The sequence below is a fragment of the Garra rufa genome, chromosome 22 (genome assembly GCF_049309525.1).
Source record: "Garra rufa chromosome 22, GarRuf1.0, whole genome shotgun sequence".
In the NCBI taxonomy this organism is placed as follows: Eukaryota; Metazoa; Chordata; class Actinopteri; order Cypriniformes; family Cyprinidae; genus Garra; species Garra rufa.
Genome location: NC_133382.1, coordinates 27,407,709 through 27,429,468, shown reverse-complemented (window position 1 = coordinate 27,429,468; position 21,760 = coordinate 27,407,709). Strand labels below are relative to the sequence as shown.

Sequence of the window (21,760 nt, the reverse complement as noted above, 5' to 3'; positions counted from 1 at the left end):
CAAAAATAGTGGGCTGCCTACAAAGAGCATGTCAGGGCATCACATTCACCCTGATGTTACAAAAGGTGCAACAGTAAACATCTATGTAAAAGATCTCTATTCATTCAAAAAGGTGGAAAAACTGAGAACTAAGACTGATTTTTTTTTATTTTCTTTTACTTCTTTAAATGCTAATATCAGATAAAATGAGTAATTAAAATTATACTATTTTATGCAATATTGTATGTTTATAATAATAGAAATAATAATAATAATCATAATAATTATATTATTTTTGTTCTTATAATATTGACACTTTTTAGTTTTATGATATTCACATATTTTCATGACAATCACCCAAATTATTTCTTTTTTTATTAGTATAATAATAATTATTATAATTATATTAATGTAGTTCTTTTAATTTGTAATTTTAATTTTGATATTTTAATTTTGAGATTTTATTGATATTCACTTATTTTCATGACAATCCCCCATATCTCCCAAATTATTACTATTATTATTAGTATAATAATAGTAATTATTATTATTGTTATTATTAGTATTTATTTATGCAATTTATGTATTTTTTTGTTTTTATTTTGAGAACATTTCATGACAATTAATAATAATAATAATAACACTATTAATAATAATAACAATAGCAATAATAATAATAGTAATGATTATTATTATTAAAATAGTATTAAATATTATCATTGCTATTATTATTTATTTTGTTCTTTTAATTTTAAGTCAATAATAATAATAATAGTTTTAATTTTGAAAACATTTCATGGCAATCAAGTATATCCTCTAAATTATTATTAGTAGTAGAATAATTACAATAATATTATTAATTATTATTATTATTACTACTAATATTTTTTTGTTCTTTTAATTTTGAGTAAATAAAAACAATTGGTAGTAGAAGTATTTATTTTATGAAATTGTTTTATTTTTTATTTTGTTGTTTTAATCTTGAGAACATTTCTTTACAGCTTTATGAAATTCACTCAACTTTTTTCATAACAATAGCTAATGATAATAATTAGTAGTAGCAGTAGTATTCATTTATTTATTTTATGCAGTTGATCTATTTTTTATTTTATTGCTTTAATTTTGAGGAGAACATTTCTTTACAGTTTTATGATATTCACTGATTTCATGACAATAAAGTATATCCCCCAAATTATTATTATTATTTGTAACATAATAATAATAATGAAAAATATTATCATAATTATTTGTCAGATATACTTGATTGTCACCAAAAAAATACATAAAAGACAGACACACAAATGTATGACACCCAGAATTACTGGTTTTACTGTTTTTTTTGTTTTGTTTTTTATTTTAGATAGGATGCCACCTTAAGTAGGCAGCTGCCTACATAAGCAGTAAACAACAGGGCAGCTCACTATGTTTTGGAACACAGATATTAGTATAATAGTATTAGTGATGTCACAGTAACTTGGTTAAATGAATTATCACATAACTGTTGGTTAATTCAATGTCGAACTGAATTCTTAATGGTCAAAACACATGACAGGCATGCTTTTAAACTGCCACAGGTATCAAATTGCTCAAAAAAGTATGCTCTACACAGCCATGAAGCCAAGACATACCTATGCAGAAAGAATCTGTGGAGAGGACAGAGGGATATTACACACATGAGCATGTGATTAGTAAACTGTGCATTAGCAACTTGCATTAGATGTGCTTCAGTTGGATATACAGATCAAACGCAGCCCTTGACCTCATAAGAGTGCCATTCAAAGCATTTCAACTGCAGGACTTGTGAATTTCAGAGCCGCCGAAAGCACAGCTTTACAAGCTAAAAAATCACAGTCAAGACATTTCAGCGGGAAGGGGGTGGATTTGTGTCTACAGAACGATATTTGACAATGAGGCGAAGAGGTTGGGCAATGGGCAGTGGGAGAGGCCTTACCTTTGTTATGGGGGAGGAAGTGATGTCGGAAAGGGGATGTAGGGCGAGTGTCGCTGGAGCGCAAAGAGGAGCAGAGCTTCAGCATTCCTGCCGGCCGCTCAGAGAAGAGGAAGAGGAACAGAGGAGGAGCACGAAGGGAAAAAAGGATGGAAGGAGTACATGTGAGCAGAGAAGGGAGGCAGGTTACAAGCTCAGGAGAAAACGAAAAGCAAGAAAAGGCAACGCGAGGCCAAAATTGTCGCAAGGACATCTCGCTCGTCCATACACTCCATCGGAATCCTATGGAGAGGGGATCTGGATCTTTTTATTTGACTCACCTGGTCTGTGGAAGTGCTGAGGCGACTTGGACAGAGGTGGTATATAGTTATGCCGGTGGTAGACCGGAGAGCCGATGGAGCCCTGACTGGTGGATCTCTGAATGATGCGTTCCCTCATGTCATAACAACCCTACCGTAAACAAGCACACACAACATAACATATAGGAAGGTTCAAAACACATTTATATTACTAAATGCATTAAAGGGACAGTTCACTCGAAAATGAAAATTCTGTCATTATTTACTCACCTTTTAGACATTTTGAAGAATGTTGGTGACCAAATTATATTTTTAGACCTTTTGTTACCAACATTTTTCAAAATATCTTCTTTTGTGTTTCACAATAATGGTGTCTAAATGATGACAGAATTAAAATCTTTGCATGGATGATCATTTCAGGACATGGTTTAATGGACAAATACTATTGGCTTTATAGTAAGAAAGTAAGAAAAGTAAGAAAACTAAGCATTAACAGCCTCTAACCTCAGCAGATGGGGTGGGAGACAATGTCCTTGGAGACTGAAACAGAACAGGAACAAAAGCACTATGTAAGTATGCATCAGAATCAGTTCTAAAAGGTGGATAGGAGACTGTATATTAGATAGAGCAGGTACGAAAAGCAAATAATACGATTAGGAATAGAAAGTTAAATCATGTGGTATATGCTTTTAAGGACCAAGGATGTGTGGCTTTGTATATTAGGAAAGTTGTTTGACGAGTGAATATCACAAAACTGGTCACCTCAAAGTTAAAAGAACAACATAAAAAATTAGATGAAAAAAATATCCGAAGCTGCGTTAACTTGATCAAAAGTAATAAAAACATCATCATAAACCCATCTTTTTAGGCAGGTGCTAGATGTCATATAGGCTAATAACATTTTTAATAGGACTGAATTTGTATTTAACGTGATCACAATTTAATAAAAACGTTGTAAAGCTGCTAACTTAATTATCACATTTTCATTTTCGCGGTTATTCAAACGGCGAATGATTTATATAAAAAAAGCCATGAAGAACATTATCACTAATTTCGATCTATTGCGAGTATAAGCACTCTCAAAAAAGACAAAACTATCGTTATAATCACTGAAGCTGTCTACACTGTGAAATGAATCTCTTACTTACATTGTACATACATCTTCGCTTTGTTGTTTATGATGAGAGAACTGGCTAGAGTCCGAAATTCAGTCAACTGAGTTTCAGCGATGACTCACCTGAACGCCTCTGATTGGCCATTACATTCCTAAGCTCAACAGAATCGTGTGTGATTGGTTATCATGTGCAACGCTGTAAAAATGATGTTAATTTAATGCCCCAGTCAACACTTTCCATTCATTTTCACTTTGCTAGCAGCAAACCTAATAGATTTCATTTAATTGTGTAGGAGCATTTTCGTGGACAGGGAAGGTTTACATGCTATTTTAATATATATAAGCTGTTAAATCATACAGAGAAGGACTTCGTAAAAAATGAATAGGTGGTAAAGATACGTACAAGCAGTATTAATTAAGACATTAGCCTAAACCGGAAATTGTAAGAACAAACACAAACTCTTGCCCAACGCCAAACGCCTTTCGTTCCTCAGGCAGTTTTTGCACTTTTCATCTCCTTGATTTGTTATAACTTTTGGCAGTCTATAGTACTCCAAATGTATTTCCCTGTCCAACCGATTAGTACAGCCCAATAATTTACCACTTTCAGCAGCAATGCCAATAATTAGCAAATTATACAAGTTTTTGATCAAGTAACTGCATCCTTGCTGAATAAAAGTAGGATATAAAAACATCTTACTGACGCCAAACATTTGAATCCAAAAAAAAAAACTTAATAAGCTTAATTTTGTGAGAATGTTTGTGAGATTCACCCTGCTGTAGCTGGGACAACGACAGACAGACATTACAAACATATACACATGCTCCAACAGGACACTTTTGAGTGCTTGCCATTAATTAAACAGAGGACTTCTTCCAGTGTTTAAGAGTCAGCTGAAGTTCAGTGCCATCTTCAAGATGAGTGCATTTAAGAGAGAGAAAACTGTGGCCACAGCTGTGGCAGAGTTCAGAGGGAGGTCACTGACAACTTACTGTTTCTGCGGACAGTGAGGAGGGGTCTTGTGGCAGGGTCTGGGAATGTGGACACAGAATTAAAATCACTAAAAATAACATTATGTTATGCGTCATGGAAACAGCTGTGGTTTTTGCGACCCAACATGCATTGGATGATGTTTTAAATTAAACAAATGTAATGAAGGTGAAAGAAGAATCGCAAAGAAGCGCTTACAGTGTTTGCTTTGAAGGTTAGATGCTAATGTTATGCTAAAGCCTAGATTGAGACGTGACACAGATCAGATGTAAGCCTGTGTTTTCTGGAAAAATCATATCAGTTCATTAAGAGTGAGCATGAATCTACACAGTTGCCATGGCTGACGTAGAAGCTTGAAAGATTCTTCAGTTTTCCAGTGGGTTCTGTGACTGTCACTAGCAAACTAATACAAAGTACTTACACAGCTATTCAGTTAAGAGTTCAGACAGCGGCCAATGAGATGAGAGAAACTAGCTTTAAGAGGCATCAGATGTTCATGCTTATTTGATTAGGTAATGAATATGTTAGTTGTGTTCTTATTAGTTTGGGTTGGAGATCCACAAACTAATGCGTTATGTCAGCAGCCTTATCCTCTATCCTGCTTACACTTACTGTGGCTCTACCTCTGGGAGGGCTGCCACCTGAGGCTTTGATAGGCTGTAGAGAAGGAAAGGGGTTGAGTTTGGTTACTCTATGAACTTGTTGCTGACTCGGGTATAAAGGAATAGTCAAGGAAACAGTCAAGGAAAAGTCTAAATAATTGTATCTATTAATCAACCACAGATGCAGATAAAAAAAATGGAAATATCAATTAAACATGCATCTTTATCATCGCCGACTGTGTGAGATTTAGATTTTAGTCACCAGGTGGCACTGTGACACTGCTGTCTCTACACAGAGAAGGCGCACAGGCGTTTTTGGGTACAGCAGAACAACGTTTAATAGACACAGGGAACCCAAGAGCAGTCACAGAGAATAAAAAACACATCTCTCATACATTCTCTTCATGCATAGACATACAGCTAACATGTTGACAGGAATACATGCAATGTACATGATCACATACAGAGAAATGAGCAAATTTGCTCACATCTGTTCTGTCTGCGGCCTGAGAGCCTCAATCAGTAGTGTTTTTTGGAACACTAATGGGATCAAGGGGTCAGAGAGCATTTATGGTTATTGTGACAGAGTGGGGATTTGGGGATGGGACGGTTTTATCAGAAAGATGGGGCATTAGCTGGGTTGGGTCTGTTATATAGGTGTAGTCTGGTAGCGGCTGGGCCAAAGTGCCCAAAACCTACTTTCAGGTTTGGTAATGGTGACTAGACCAGCGGTTCTCAACCAGGGGGCCGGGGCCCACCTTTAGGCCTCAGCTAATATCCAAGGCGGCTGCACGAAGACTCTAATGTGTTTCAATTAATAAATTAACATTAATATATTCAAATAATTCAATTTAAAGTGAAATTGTAAATCTGCTTTACAGCTAAATCTATTTTCACTCAATAACTGTTGTTTTTATTAAAGAACATAACTTTTGGAATAACAAAATGAATTATGGTTAATTTGATATATTTATTTAACCTTGTTAATTTAATTTAATTAATTTTACTGATTAATTAGTTAATCAGTGAAAATAAACATTTTTACATTGTTAACATTTTAACCTTGTAAATTTAATATTCAGTCAAGTAACACTTACAATAAGGTGTCATTTGACCTTAGTTTTTTTGACTATTTTTAATAGCTTTTTTAAACTCTTCCTAGACGGTTTGTCTGATTTTCACCAAAATTGGCTCAGATCAACTTTAGACCATGCTGGCAAAAAGTTATGGAATTCAAGTTGATCAGTCAAACCGTTCTTAAATAACACGTGAACGAATTTGATATAAAGCATGCAAAAGTGGATGGCTATATCTCTGCAATATATATCCGCTTTAGCGTATTGAGACCAACTTGTTGTTTTATAATAACCATGACCTGAGGCTACCCTGAGGCTATTATTTGATTCGGTACAGCATGCCGAATCGAACCATACCCAATTATCTCATATCAGCCGATTTGGGTGTCAGCCATTTAGAATTTTGTCATAAAATGCTATATTTTATGAACACATTGGTGTGTCCGTACGAAACTAGTATGTATCTTTGGCACCATGCCCTGATTGTACTCAAAACGTTTTGCGTGGTCAAAAGTTATAATGAAATTTCCAAAAATGCTAATAATTTTTGAGTTTATTAGCCTATTGTAATGAAACTGGTCTAAATATATATTCTTCGGGTCATGCCAAGAACATAGAAAACCAATTTTACCATAGCCAGCTAAACCTGTCTGCCATTTTGATTTACGTTGAAAACTTACTTTTCGAACTCCTCCTAGACTGTTTGTCTGATTTTTACGAAAATGAAATCAGATCATCTTCAGACCATTCTGACAAAAAGTTATGGATTTCGTGTCGATATACAAAACGGTTCATTTAACGCATCAACAAATTTCCTGGAATCATGCCTATAGCACCGTAACAAATTTGAGGCATGATGCCAGCCTATGTCTGAGGCTGTATCTCTGCAAAGCTTTGACATATTGACACCAAACTTTGTGTGTGCCATTGTCACCTCACACAGAGCACACCACATCGATTTAATAACAGCGCCACCTATTGGTCAAAAGTGATACGCCATTAAAATCATATTACTAGTGGTTACATTTATAATTTTTTAAGCCATTTTGACTAAAATCATCTTAAAATGGCTTTATTTACTCATTGCTTCAATTACTCATTGCTGGTCAAATGCTAGCTAGGTTGCTTGCTTCTGTGGTGCTTGGCCCCTTAATTGCTGCTTGCAGCTATATTTACTTTTGTTTTTATTGAAGAAAAAACATAACTTCTGAAATCACAAAGTTAAATGTGGTTAATATATTTAATAAACCAAATTAATTAATTTCATAAAATAATTTTAAAAAAAAGTTTAAAAAACAAACTAATATTTTAACTTAAATTATAGATTTATTTTCCATGAATAAATATAGTTTTCACTATGCAATTCTGGAATCCAGAACATTCATTTTGGAATATTTTTTTTTTCAATTCAATATATCAATAAAATCTTTATAAGCAAGCAGGTTTGTCATAATTACAGTTTGAAATACTATCATGTCATATTCATATATGCTAACATGAAGTTTAAAGGGGTTAAAAAGGTTGAGAACCACTTGACTAGACTCTCTGAATCTCTATACTGAAATACAGAAATGTGAAATATATATAGTATGGCTGTTCACATAATTTTAGACAGGTGCACTGTCTGATTTGAGGTAAAACGGCTTAGGTTTCTTTGTATGAAAGCCACACCTAGTCCAAAAAATGACAATAAATGTAGTAACATAAATCTGTGACATCATAATGTCTACACAGCCATACAGTGGCTATATACTTACTATGTATATGATATTAGGTCATAATAGCACATTGTTTGTTTGTTTGTTAGAAAGACACTAAAAGTTTACGACTGGGGTTACCTCTCCGGGGCTGTGCCTTCCTTGTCTTTCCAGGGTGGAGGAGGTGGAATGGAGAGACTCATAGGATATCATGTCTGGACGCTCTATGTCATAAATGGCCTTGACTCTGGGGATGGCTGCTAGGTCCTTGTAATCAATAATCTCATTGTCTACTTTTGCCTGGAGGAACGAGAGGATGAGGGACAGGGACGGAGGGGACACATAGGTGGAGAAACACAGGGAGAAAAGGTGTTGATGAGGAAGAGGTCAGGGCACAGGTCAAAGGTCATCCAGAGCTACAGCTCTCACAAAGGTCATCACACAGGGTGAACATACACAGATGAAAAGCTGTTGTTTTTGGAGGCATGCTTATGAGAAAAGCTACCTGGCTTAACATTTGCTTAACAGTGTGATATTCTAAATTTGGTAACATGCTGAAATGACGCTACAGATATCAAATACAAGGTGAAGGCAAAGTGTGGAGAGAAGTTGAAGCAAACTCCTTATTTTACATTGACCCTGGAGTATACCAGCATCAGAATCCGTTGTGGATTGAGTGGCAAGGTCTGACAGACTCGGGGAACGATTGGGGGCGCCGATGAGTGGGACTCACATAGATGGTATGACCCGGAGATCCAGGGATGCTCGAGCCAGGTCTCGAACAGATACTCTCAGACGATGACCTCGTGGGCTGCGGGAGAATGAGATGTTGTGTTAGCAATAAGCTGGATAATAATATATACACGTATTCCTAAACACACTCATAGATGCCAGTGGGAAGCTTAAAGGGGTAGCTTAGCTAAAAATCAACGTTTTGTCAACAGTTACTCATTCTCATGTCATTCCAAATCTATATGACTTTTGTTTTTCAATGGAACAGAAAAGGAGATCGTTTGAAGAATGTTCACGCTGCTCTTTTTCATAACATGGAAGTGAATAGGGACTGGGACTTTCAAGCTACAAAAGAGGTCCATTAAAGCGTCATAAAGTAAATCATGAACTATATTTCAAGCCATACAGTAGCTTTGTGTGAGGAACATACTGTTATTTGTTTAAATGTTTTAATGTTTTTGGATGCTTAGTTGAATGTGAATTGCAAATATAGTTCAAAATGTAATTTTGAGTGTTTTTGACACACTTAAGTATATCTTAATTTCACAACTTCTATTTTTATACATAGTTTCTTATATCAAAGTGTACTGCCGTACTGACATTGTAAACTACAATAATGTAATTTCTATTGAAACTTATATATACTTATATAACTTTAGCAATTTAGTTAATTTCAAATATATTAACTTTAAATGTAAAATATAAATTTTATAAAATATAAAATATAATTTCAAACAGTATTGGTAAAATGATAATTAAGTACTTTTCATATGCTTTGCATGTTACATAAAAATACGTTTACTTGTCTAGTTGCATATGCAACAAACATTTTTAACACATTTTTTCCATAACAAATTATTTAGATTAACGTTAAATCGACACATTAAAACATAATGATTTAAAAACACATTTTAAAGTAAAATTTTAATTTCACATTACTACAAAGTGTACTATTTCAATGTATTTCATTAATGAAAGTGCAGTTTTTAAATGTACTTTAAAGTAGGGTTGCTAAATAATTAATTGCGATTAATCACATCCAAAATAAAAGTTTATGTTTACATAACGTGTGTGTGTTTGTATTATTATCATTATGTATATATAAATGCACACACATGCAATTATATATTTAAAAGAATATTTATATGTATATATTTTAGTGTTGGGCAACAATTAATCGCGATTAATTGCGATTAATCGCATCCAAAATAAAAGTGTATGGTTTGTGAACATAATATATGTGTATACAAATACACACACATGCCTGTATATATTTAAGAAAAATATTTTGTCTACATATTAAAAATATTTATATATTATATAGATTATATGAATTAAAATATATACATGTAAATATTTTCAAAATATATACTGTATGTGTGTCTTTATATATACATAATAAATATACACAGTACACACACATATATTATATAAACAAAAACTTTTATTTTGGTTGCAATTAATCGCAATTTATTGTTGCCCAACACTAATTTAGATCATATATAAATATAAAACTTTTTTTATAGAAATATAACATTTTTCTTAATTATGTACATGGATGTGTGTGTATTTATATATACATAACAAATACACTTACTTATTTTGGATGCGATTAATCGCAATTAATTGTTTGACAGCCCTACTTTTAACATCTGAAATACACTATAAATGCATGTTTAGTCTAACTAAGCACACTTCTTTTTCACAAGGGAAGTCATACAGACATTTAAAGACATGAGGATGAATGACGAGAGTAAATGATGACAAAATTGTAATTTTGGGGTGAAGGAGGCATATTCTTAGGCTTTTGTTCAGCACAAATTAGAAAGCCACAGGATTTCTAGCTCATATTGCCTTATACTCCAATGCAAGCCTTCCCAAGATGCATTCTGTTCCATTTCATACAATATGCAGCCAGTGCAGCCAATCCCTCAGATATGACTCTTGGTCAAATGTCAGCAAAAACACCCAAATTGGACGAAGAATATTCTCTATGAGAGGCCAGTTCTTTTAGCTACATGGTGAGCTCATATCCGAGATGGTTCTGCATGAAGAGTCAAACAGCCGTCATTCCTGTAATGGTGAATGGATAGCTGGAGGGCTTGAGCCACATGCCTGCAGCGGTGAAAAGCGTAATGATTCACACACAGGCTGTTATGGGGAAGTTGGCGAGGGCGGAAAGCCCTCTGCTGGTGGGTGACTGCAAAGGCAAGAACTGCAAAACACACTCAGGGTTCCCCAATCTGCTGCCAGAAGCAGAATACAGTACCTGCCTTTCTGATTGGTGCAGAGATGTTACTGAGGGTGGAAGGGGCTGTGAAGGGAGGAAAAGGATATGGCATCATACTCAACAAAACACCTGAATCATTAGCCAGCGGTCATCTAACTCAAGCACTACATCCATAGTCGCCTACTCGCAGCCTTGCTTGCTATCTTATGCATGCAGGCAGATCCTGATTTTGTGGGACAAAAGGTTATTTTTTGTGAAGTTAAAAAAATTTCTATGAGGATTATGACCTAACTTGCAGGAGGAGAGAGCAAGCACATTCAGTCTTGCTGTGGGGGATATAAGTTAACTAATATGAAGCTAAAAAAAAAAAAAACACACAGCAGTTCAGTCTTGCTTCGAAGTAAAGCAGGACTCTCTGAGAAAGTTGAGTTAGCCGGAAGCATTGCAGTTTGGAGGGAGTGCAGAGCAGAAGACTGCAAACCTCACGACTGCCCAGGGGACGACCGCCCAGCCGAGAGCCACCTGGGCCCCGGCTCTGAATCTGAGACTGGGGGTAAAAGATATCAAACGGACTGGGTTTTCCTTTAGGATGTTGCCGAGCTGCCTAAGGAGGAGAATCACAACAGAATGGACAAAACACTCACTGACAAACACACACATAGATTCTCTCAGACATAACGCTTCAGCTGGAGCACCTGAGACCTCATTTTAACTTTGGAGCCACTGAGGGAGGTTTTAAAAAGTGCTTGGAAGAATGTGAGCATTTTAAACATCTCCCAGGGTTTTGTAGACTGCTGTTTCTGGGAATAATATGAGAGAGGAGCTCAGCAAAGTTTTCTCATCCAGAGAGAGAGATAGGGTTGAGAAAGTGACAGACTGGCTGAGAATGTGTTTAGATATATAGATTGATACTCACTCTGTACTTCTCTTCCACTCTACTGTTGTTCTTACAGTCTGGATGCCATACTGTAGAACCTGAGAGACAGAGAGAGAGCGAGAGAGAGAAGTATGGGTGGGTATATCAGAATTCTTTTTCTTTGACCTCATTTATCAACCTCAACCATTTAACCCTATTACCAAAATTAAAAACAAACAAATATTTTCCCCTTAAATTATGGGAAATAATTTATTTAGCTAAAACATTGAAACCAGCTGTGTTCAGACATGTCCTAAATTATGGAAACGGGGTTGCAAAAATTGCAATATCCATGAACAACGAATAGAAAATAAAAACTTTCAACCCTGTTAACAGCTTATGTAACATTTAGTTTAAACTTCAATACTTTCACCAAAGTTTCCCTAAGAAAAATGAGCAAACAAGTCAAACAAGTATTTTTCTTTAATTTATGGGAAATATAAATGTATCAATAACTACTGTTTTTTTTTTTTTTTCCATTTATCTCATTTGAAAAAATTAGCTTTATTTAAACAGCTATATTTAGACATGTCCCAAACTATGGTAACATGGTTACAAAAATGTAAATCCATGAACAGCGAACAGAAAATAAAAACATTCAACCCTGTTAAAAGCTTATATAACATTTAGTTTAAACTTCAACCCTGTTACCAAAGTTATCAAAGGAAAAATTACCAAGCAAATATTTTTCTATAATTTATGGGAAATATTTAGTTAGTTTTGCTCAAACAACAAAACCAGCTGTATTTCTACATGTCCCAAATTATGGCAACAAAGTTGCAAAATTGCTCTATTCAAACAACTAGACGTGTCCCAAACTATAGTTACAAAAATTGCAATATCCATGAACAACGGACAGAAAATAAAACCTTTCAACCCTGTTAACAGCTTATATAACATTTAGTTTGAACTTCAACCCTGTTACCAAAGTTATCAAAAGTAAAATGACCAAATAAATAAATATTTTTACATTTTCTGGTAAATATAAATTGATCAATAATACTGTTCTATTTAATAATTTAATTTAAATTAATTTAATATCTAATTTAATCAGATTTTATTTGATTATTTAATTTTGCTCAAACAACAAAACCAGCTGTATTTCGACATGTCCCAAACTATAGTTACAAAAATTGCAATATCCATGAAAAACGAACAGAAAATAAAACCTTTCAACCCTGTTAACAGCTTATATAACATTTAGTTTGAACTTCAACCCTGTTACCAAAGTTATCGAAAGTAAAATGACCAAACAAATAAATATTTTTACATTTTCTGGTAAATATAAATTGATCAATAATACTGTTCTATTTAATAATTTAATTTAAATTAATTTAATATCTAATTTAATCAGATTTTATTTGATTATTTAATTTTGCTCAAACAACAAAACCAGCTGTATGTAGACATTTCCCAAATTCTGAAATCAGGGTTGCAAAAATTGCTGTATTTAAACAGTTATTTTTAGAAATGTCCCAAACTATAATCAATATCCATGAACAATGAACAGAAAATAAAACCTTTCAACATTGTTAACAGTTTATATGACATGTTGTTTAAGATTCAACCCTGTTACCAAAGTTATTGTAAGACAAATGACCAAGCAAATATTTCTCTTTAATTTATGGTAAATATAAATGTATCAATAACTACTGTTTTATTTTATTATTTAATTTTGCTCAAACAAGGAAATCAGCTGTATTTAGAAGTGTCCCAAATTATGGCAACAGGGTTGCAAAATTTGCAATATCCATGAGCAACAAACAGAAAATAAAACCTTTGTTAACAGCTTAACATTTAGTTTGAACTTCAATCCTGTTACCAAAATTATTGTAAGAAAAATGACCAATCAAATATTTTTCTTTAATTTATGAGATATACAAATTTATCAGTAACTAATGTTTTGGTTTATTATTTAATTTAATTTAATTTATTTTAACAATGAAACCAACATTACATAGACATGTACCACATTATTGCAATAGGATTGCAACAATTTCAACCCTGTTAACAGCTTATATGACATTTAGTTTGAACTTCAAACCTGTTACCAAAGTTGTCGTAAGAAAAATTACCAAACAAATGTATCAATAACTAATGTTTTATTTTATTATTTTATTTTATTTTAACAATAAAACCAACTGTATATAGACATGTACCAAATTACTGCAACAGGGTTGCAAAAATTGCTATATTTAAACAGCTGTATTTAGACATGTCCAAAATTAACAAAGTTACAAAATTGCAATATCCATGTACAACAAAAAGAAAAGAAAACCTTTCAACCCTGCTAACAGCTTATGTGACATTTAGTTTGAATTTCAACCCTGTTACCAAAGTTACCATAAAAAAAAAATTACCAAACAAATATTTTTCTTTAATTTACGGGAAATACAAATGTATCAATAACTAATGTTTTGTTTTATTATTTAATTTATTTTAACAACAAAACCAACTTTACATAGACATGTACCGAATAACTGCAACAGGGTTGCAAAAATTGCTATATTTAAACAGCTGTATTTAGACATGTCCCAAATTAACAAAGTTACAAAATTGCAATATCCATGTACAACAAAAAGAAAATAAAACCTTTCAACCCTGTTAAGTTTATATGACATTTAGATAGAACTTCAAACCTGTTACCGAAGTTATTGTAAGAAAAAATACCAAACAAATATTATTTCTTTAATTTATGGGAAATACAAATTTATCAATAACTAATGTTTTGTTTTATTATTTAATTTTATTGAACAACGAAAACAAACTGTATATAGCAAAATTATTACCAATTTAATACCAAATTATTATAATAAAATTGCCAAAATTATTAAATTAAAAGTACCAAATTATTATTATATATTAAAATTGTTATATTTATATCTAGACATCCCAAACTAAGTTATAAAACTGCAATACCTATGTGCAACAAAAAGAAACTATAACCTTTCAACCCTGTTAACAGCTTATATAACATTTAGTTAAAATTTCAGTTACCAAGGTTATCATAAGAAAAATGACCATTCTGATTTCTAAAATTTTAAAAAATCATCTATATTCAGACATGCCAACTAATTAGTTTCAAAAGTATCAAGTGTAATTTTATAGCCTTTTTGTGGAAAGTACAAGCAATGCTTCAATTCTCAGTATTAAGGGTAGAAATACTGTAAAGTGTTGTGCTCACCCTGTAAGTACATCTCCTCTCCCTCCGTGAACATTTGATTGCATCTGCTGCATCGTGCACAGCTTGGATGGTAGTGCTTATCTCCTGCCTGTATGGGACAAAGGTCAACATTCAGAGGTCAACATGAAAAACAGAGAGAGACTGGACAAAAAAATAATAATATAACAACACTGGGCAAGACAAACTGAAATACAATCTCCTTAACACATGACAGAGCAAAACAGCCTGTGGTGTGCTGTCACTTCATTGCACTTCAATTCTTTTAAAAAATGCTCTTTCTCTTCTCTTTCCTTCATTCTTTGTATTTTGCTCTCATCACTCCATAATCATGAATGAACCTCTGTTAAGATCTGCAGAGTCACTGTTTGCACAGCACACTGTCCCGTATTACCTTACCGCGCCAGGCCACACAAAAATGCCCTCCTGACCTCCAGATGCTTCCAGGTCAGGGGAACATAAACATAAATATCTTATTTGATAGTTTAGGCAGCTATATAATATTGCAAACTAGATGTGACCCAGCTGAACATGTCAGAAGCACGTGTGCCAACCACAGCAACACGGTCCACCAGCTACAGCTATGGGCTGGAATGCTGATTTTTGAGAGCTGGGAGGTTCACCAGGGAGCTGGAAAGCATGAGAAACACTGCAGTCTGACAGTCTTTTTAAGTTTGGAAGGTCATTCTCAACCACAAGCAGAAAAAATGAAAAGCTTATCAGAGTGCATGATCTCACAGAGCCCCTCTTAGGCAAATATAAAGGGGTTTTAGTTGTAGATATACTGTACACACGTTAGTGTAGCATACCAGTCATAGCTAAAGGTGCAGTACATTCCACATAATATTCATATGGTTGTGTATGTGTGTGTATAATCACTCTAGGTCTTATAGCACACAGCTGTAAGTCATCTGCAGTATGGTTTCATCATGCTTCTTTCAGTTAGCTCTGGGAATACTGATGAGCCCTGCAGTTCTGACATCTCTCTCTCCTTCAAAACCCCCTTAAAACCCTCTTTCTTGAGGCAACACTTTGTCTTACTGCCTTTTTTCTTCTCCTTTTTTGTAATTGGTATCTGTTCATTTTTCTGTTCTTCTGTATTGTTTTTATTCCTTTTTAAAAGCATAGTTTATCCAAAAAATTAGCATTCTGTCATTGTTTACTGTACTAAACCTCACATTATTTCAACCCTGTATGACTTTCTTCTGTGGAAAATGCAACAAGATGTTTTTAGAATAGACTTTTTTTTAATTTAATGAAAGTGAATGAAAGCTAGAGCTACTAAAATGACACAAAAGCAGTATCAGTATCATAAGAATGGCCTATACTTCTTTAAATCTTGTCAATATGATAGTTTTGACTGAACTTTGCTACTTACTGATAATTTTCCTTTTGCATAAAATCTGAAATGAACCGCAAAATGCATACCAGACAGCAAAATGACCAGCATTTTATGCTTTTTTGACACCAATTATAATTGATTTGTGCATCACTACAGACAAAATGTCACAGACTCAATATTTTGAATAAATAACAAATTAAATTTCCATCTTTCACCAAGTTATCAATTGGCTTCAGACAAATTGGAATATAATGCTGGACTAATTTAGTTTTTTTGGGAAAAAAACAGTCTTCAGTAGCACTGGTATATTTGCAGTAATAGCCAGAAATACATAGTATGGGTCAAAATGATAGATTTTTCTTTCATGCCAAAAATCATTAGGATATTAAGTAAAGATCATATTCCATTACGATATTTAGTAAATTTCCTACCGTAAATATATCAAAACTTAATTTTTGATTAGTAATATGCATTGCTAAGAACTTCATTTGGACAACTTTAAAGGCGATTTTCTCAATATTTTATTTGTTTTACCACCTTTAGATTCCAGATTTTCAAATAGTTGTATCTCAGCCAAATGTTGTCCTATCCTAGCTTATTTATTCAGCTTTCAGATAATGAATAAATATCAAATTCAAAAAAATTATCCTAATAACTAGTTTTGTGGTCCAGGGTCACATTTAGTTTTAATTTCAACCCAGTTACCAAAAAAGAATTTTAATGGGAAATATAAATCTATCAATAACGTTTTTTTTTTTTATTACTATATTTTTCCTGTGTTTCATGGAAGAAAGCAAGTCAAAAAGGCTTGGAACGGGTTAAGTGAATTGTTTCTTAAAAAAAAAAGAAAAGATGAAATATTATCATACGTTCACATTTACCAGAAAACCAAAATCTTTGTTTATCTCTTCTCCTTCTCATACACGCAAACAATTCAATTGTTTTGTTTTTCCTCTATCAGCTGGAGCTCTGAACATTGTGGAGGGAGTTGCCTGTTTGGCTCCACTGCAGGGGAAACATCCCATGGTCCTCTGTTGTCTTGAACTATGAGGCAATGCAGCTGAAACGCATGATTTCACACAGATGTGACCACTCAGCTCCCGGCCTCCTCGCCATGGCAACAAGGCCATGTAACAGTTTTCCAGTAAACAAACCAGAGTGACAACATGTTCTACCTCTCTGTGTAGCACTCTGTCTGAGACAGACGGCTAGCAGTCATTTCCTATTGCATCACAAGTAGCCAACACAGAAAACATAGAGCAGTGAACTCTAGTAAAAAGGGCCAAGAACAGTCCACGCCTCTGCTTCAGCCCAGATGGAGGGGTGTGGACAGAAGACGGAGCCAGTGAGAGGGAGCGAGAAGGGGATGAAGAGAAAACAGCAAGCGGGAATGACGACTGGGGGATGTAAAGGGGAAACAAAAATGTGAGGGAAAGAAAAGAAAGAAAGTGCTTGGATAGATGGCAATCCATTACTATTATTTTGGAAACTGGTCCCATGCATGAGATGTTAATGTGAAGTTGATGCTACTAGGATGTTTCTAGGATCATAACCAGCAAAACTTTATTAAACTAAAAGCACTATACTTAAAAAAATAGCTTTTGGTGGTATTAGTTTTCAATCCTGACCATAATTGTGTTCAGCTGCTTTCCATTTTTATTGTCATTAATGTTGAAAAGAGTTGTTCTGCTTAATATTTTGTATAAAATTTGACATTTACAGTTGAGGTCAAAAGTGTGCATACACCTTGCAGAATCTGCAAAATGTTATTATTAAACCAAAATGAGAGGGATCATACAAAATGCTTGTTTTTTTTTTTTATTTAGTACCGACCTGAATCAGATATTTGACATAAAAGATGACTACATGTTTAATAGTTGAATATAAAAATGACCCTGTTCAAATGTTTGCATACACTTGGTTCTTGTTACTATGTTATTATCTGAATGATCCACAGCTGTTTTTTTTTGTTTAGTGAAAGTTGTATATGAGTCACTTGTTTGTCCTGAACAGTTAAACTGCCTGCTGTTCTTCAGAAAAATCCTTCAGGTCCCACAAACTATTTGTTTTTTCAGCATTTTTGCATATTTTAACCCTTTCCGACAATGACTGTATGATTTTGAGATCCATCTTTCCACACTGAGGACAACTGGAGGACTCATATGCAACTATTACAGAAGGTTCAAATGCTCACTGATGCTCCAGAAGGAAGAACAATGCATTAAGAGCCAGGGGGTGAAAACTTTTGAACAGAATGAAGATGTGTACATTTTTGTTCATTTTGCCTAAATTTTTTTTTTTTCATTTAGTACTGCCCTTTAGAAGCTACAGAACATATCTACATGATTCCCTGAAGAAAAAAATAAGTTAAATTTACCCTGATCTTCAAATTCAAAAAGTTTTCAACCCTTAGTGCATTGTGTTTTCTTCTGAAGCATCACTGAGAATTTATACCTACTGTAATATTTGCATATCAGCCCCTCTGTGTGAAATTATGGATCTCAAATCATACAGTCATTGTTGGAAAGGGTTCAAATACACAAAAATGCTGAAAAAAACAAATAATTTGTGGGACCTGAAGGATTTTTCTGAAGTTCAGCGGGCACTTTAACTGTTCAGGACTAACAAGGGACTCATGAACAACTAAATTCAATCACTAAAGCAAAAAAAAAAAAAAAAAAAAAAACACAGCTGTGAATTATTCAGGTAACAACACAGTATTAAGAATCAAGTGTATTCATTTTTATAAATTCAACTATTACTGTGGACTATATGTAAATGTCTTTTATGTGAAATATCTTATTCAGATCAGTACTAAATAAAAAATAACTGGCATTTTGCATGATCCCTTTTATTTTGGTAAAATAAATAACATTTTGCAGATTCTGCAAAGTGTTAGTGGATGTAAACTTTTGACCTCAACTGTACTTAAAATTCTTAAATAGAAAGTTTAAAAGAACAGCATTTATTTGAAAGTGATCTGTCTTTACTGTCACTTTTGATTAATTTAATGCACCAATGCTAAATAAAAGTACTAATTTCTTTAAAAAACATTTTTCTGACCCCAAATTTTTAAATGTTTCAAGGTCTGCACACAAAAGTCTTTTGGTGAAACATTCCACTGAAGCCAAATTATGTGAGCTATGCCATCCATATGAATTTTATAGCCCTGAAGTCTTACACTGTCAGCTATTTTCTCATTTGCATTAATTTTTTCTTCTTTTATAAAAAGAACATTTGGAAGGAACATGTATGGTAAAGTTACTTATATCAAACCCAACTCCAGAAGGTCTTGTGACCTTCAGAAGAACAACCTCTGAGCGATTTCCCTCTGGGTGTCTGGTATACTCTGGATATGCATTTATGTATGTGTATGTGTGCGTGTGCGTGTGTGTGTGTGTGTGTGGTGTGAGATAATGCAGGGCCAGCTGGTGCGGCAGACTTGTCATTTCTGGATAGCCTCATTAGACACTTATTGGAGAGGTTTAATGAGAGTAAAACTTCACTGCAGTTAAATAACTTATCCACGGTTGACATATAGAAGCCGACAGCCCAGAGTAATCAAGCTAACACAGAACAAAATACCATGTTTGAGCATCTGATCCCAACATAAATGTTTAACAGCACACAGAAAACAAACTACTAACTGCAAATTCTTAATTCTAGTCATGACCAAACCTAAAATGACAGCGTTCCACAACGTTTATAAAGCACTATTCGTCTCTCATCAAATCTGAATGGCCTCCTTGGCACGAGCACGATGCCATCTGCAGACCAGTGGCATCTGTTGCTCTCAATACCACATTGAGATTCTACACATATCTGCTTGGATTTATATAGATAGAGAGCTGGTTTTGATCTTCAGTGCTCACACATGCATGAGATTCCAGCGCACTTCCTTTCCACCATCTGTGGCTACACATTTCCTATTAACACAACTAGTCTACTTGAGTGTAAACAGACTGTGTATGAGAAAGCACTGATGAGAACCAGCAACTAATAGACTGTTGACAGGTCAGTATAATTAAGATGACAAAGCTTGATCATGATCACCCAAAGCTCTGAAATATTTGCACTCTGTTGATAAACACCATCATTATGCTTACATTACAAGTTGCTCCTAAAACTGACCAGAACACACATTGTGACATAACTGCAAACATGTCTAGTGCTTGAGAATAAAAAATGAGAAACTGCCTCTAAAACAGTTTAAAGACATTACCTCCGGCAGGCTGCTCGTGTGGCACCCCAGCCCTGCGACTTTGCGGTTAAAATCACTTTTTTCACTTGCACTCTCTTGTTCAAGAGAGCTCCTATATTCCCCTTCAGCTCCTCACGTTTTGACTTTTCTTGAAAATTTTCCTAAATTCCCCCGTCTCTATCTCACTGCCCTCCCACCCTATCAGAGGGGCCCGGCCTCAAAGGGGCCGTCCCGTGTACAATAGCTAGGCGGGACCTTGGAACCCACCCAACGGCGCTGCTTTGCTCTATTCCCATAGGGCGCCCGCTGGTTTCAGTTCTAAAATGTTTGATGAATGGAGCAATGATGTAAGTTCAGCCATGTTGCTGGATGTTGAGATGTGTGTGTGGACATGGGTCAGACTAACGACTCCACTCTTAGGGGATCCAGATGTTTAGTGAGAGTGGAAGTGTAAGAATCTGGAACTCTGACACATACTGACATGACTATAAAACACTGGGAATCCACAAGAGACCCTTTTAAATGTCCATAAGGCAGGAAAACTCACAACAGATATCTCAGTGAGATCTCAAATGTGTCTTCTAGAAAGCAATATGCCTAATTGGGAGCAAATTACATCTGCTTCTGAGAATTTTTCTCATGAGAAAATAGGCTCATCAGAGAACTCATAAATGTTTCATACTGTGCTCACCCTTATGAAAATTAACCATGGTTTTACTAAAAATAAACCAAAAAAACATGGTTACTATAGCTATAACTATGGTTTTGCTACACCAACTATAGGTTATTTAGTATTCAGTATTTGTTCTAAAGTAAGGTTTTACAAATGGTAGTCAGTATGTCAAAAAACATGATTACTACACTTTTACCATAGTAAAACAATAGTTAATTTAAGTAATGGATAAGATATTTTGTTCCTAATAAAAGATAAATCAGAGGGCCTCATTCACGAAACACCAGAAGAAGTAAGTTTTGTGTAAATGGTTTGTAAAGCCGTTCTGAGGCAAACTTTCGAATTTTCAAAATGTTAGTTGGCAAGTTTATATGCTGAGTTGTGCTGGCTACTGAATTTTTATATTCAGTAATGTTCTTTAAAATTAGAAATTAGTAATACGTTACTGTCGTGGATCATAGCAACAAAAGCATCTCAGCTGGAAAAACCGCTGTACCACCAAAGCGTCCTCAAGCGCCACCAGCAGGCCTTTTTTAGAAAAGCGCTGGCATTTTTTCAGCTTGATAAAAACGCTTTGGTGGACACACGTTAAGGGAATATTTATTGTTAGGCATATGGCCTATTAGTCTTTTTTTGCATTTATTTCGGTTGTAAACAACAGAATGGATTGCACGATTAATGTACTATTGAATATGTTGTTCTGCTAATTTATGCTGTCTAAACCAGTCATTCCCAAAGGCGGGGTCCCGACCCACAAGTGGGTCGCGGGAGATTTTGTA

General features: G+C 34.4%; 1 protein-coding gene across 1 annotated transcript in view; it reads right to left on the bottom strand.

Annotated features, from left to right (window-relative positions):
- ablim1b (actin binding LIM protein 1b) overlaps positions 1-21,760 on the bottom strand; it is a 92,523-nt gene that overhangs the window by 13,231 nt on the left and 57,532 nt on the right. Inside the window, 7 exon segments of the mRNA XM_073828757.1 lie at positions 2,248-2,377; positions 2,731-2,766; positions 4,334-4,372; positions 7,848-8,006; positions 8,440-8,517; positions 11,585-11,643; positions 14,769-14,856. Coding sequence (XP_073684858.1) covers positions 2,248-2,377; positions 2,731-2,766; positions 4,334-4,372; positions 7,848-8,006; positions 8,440-8,517; positions 11,585-11,643; positions 14,769-14,856 — 589 coding nt within the window.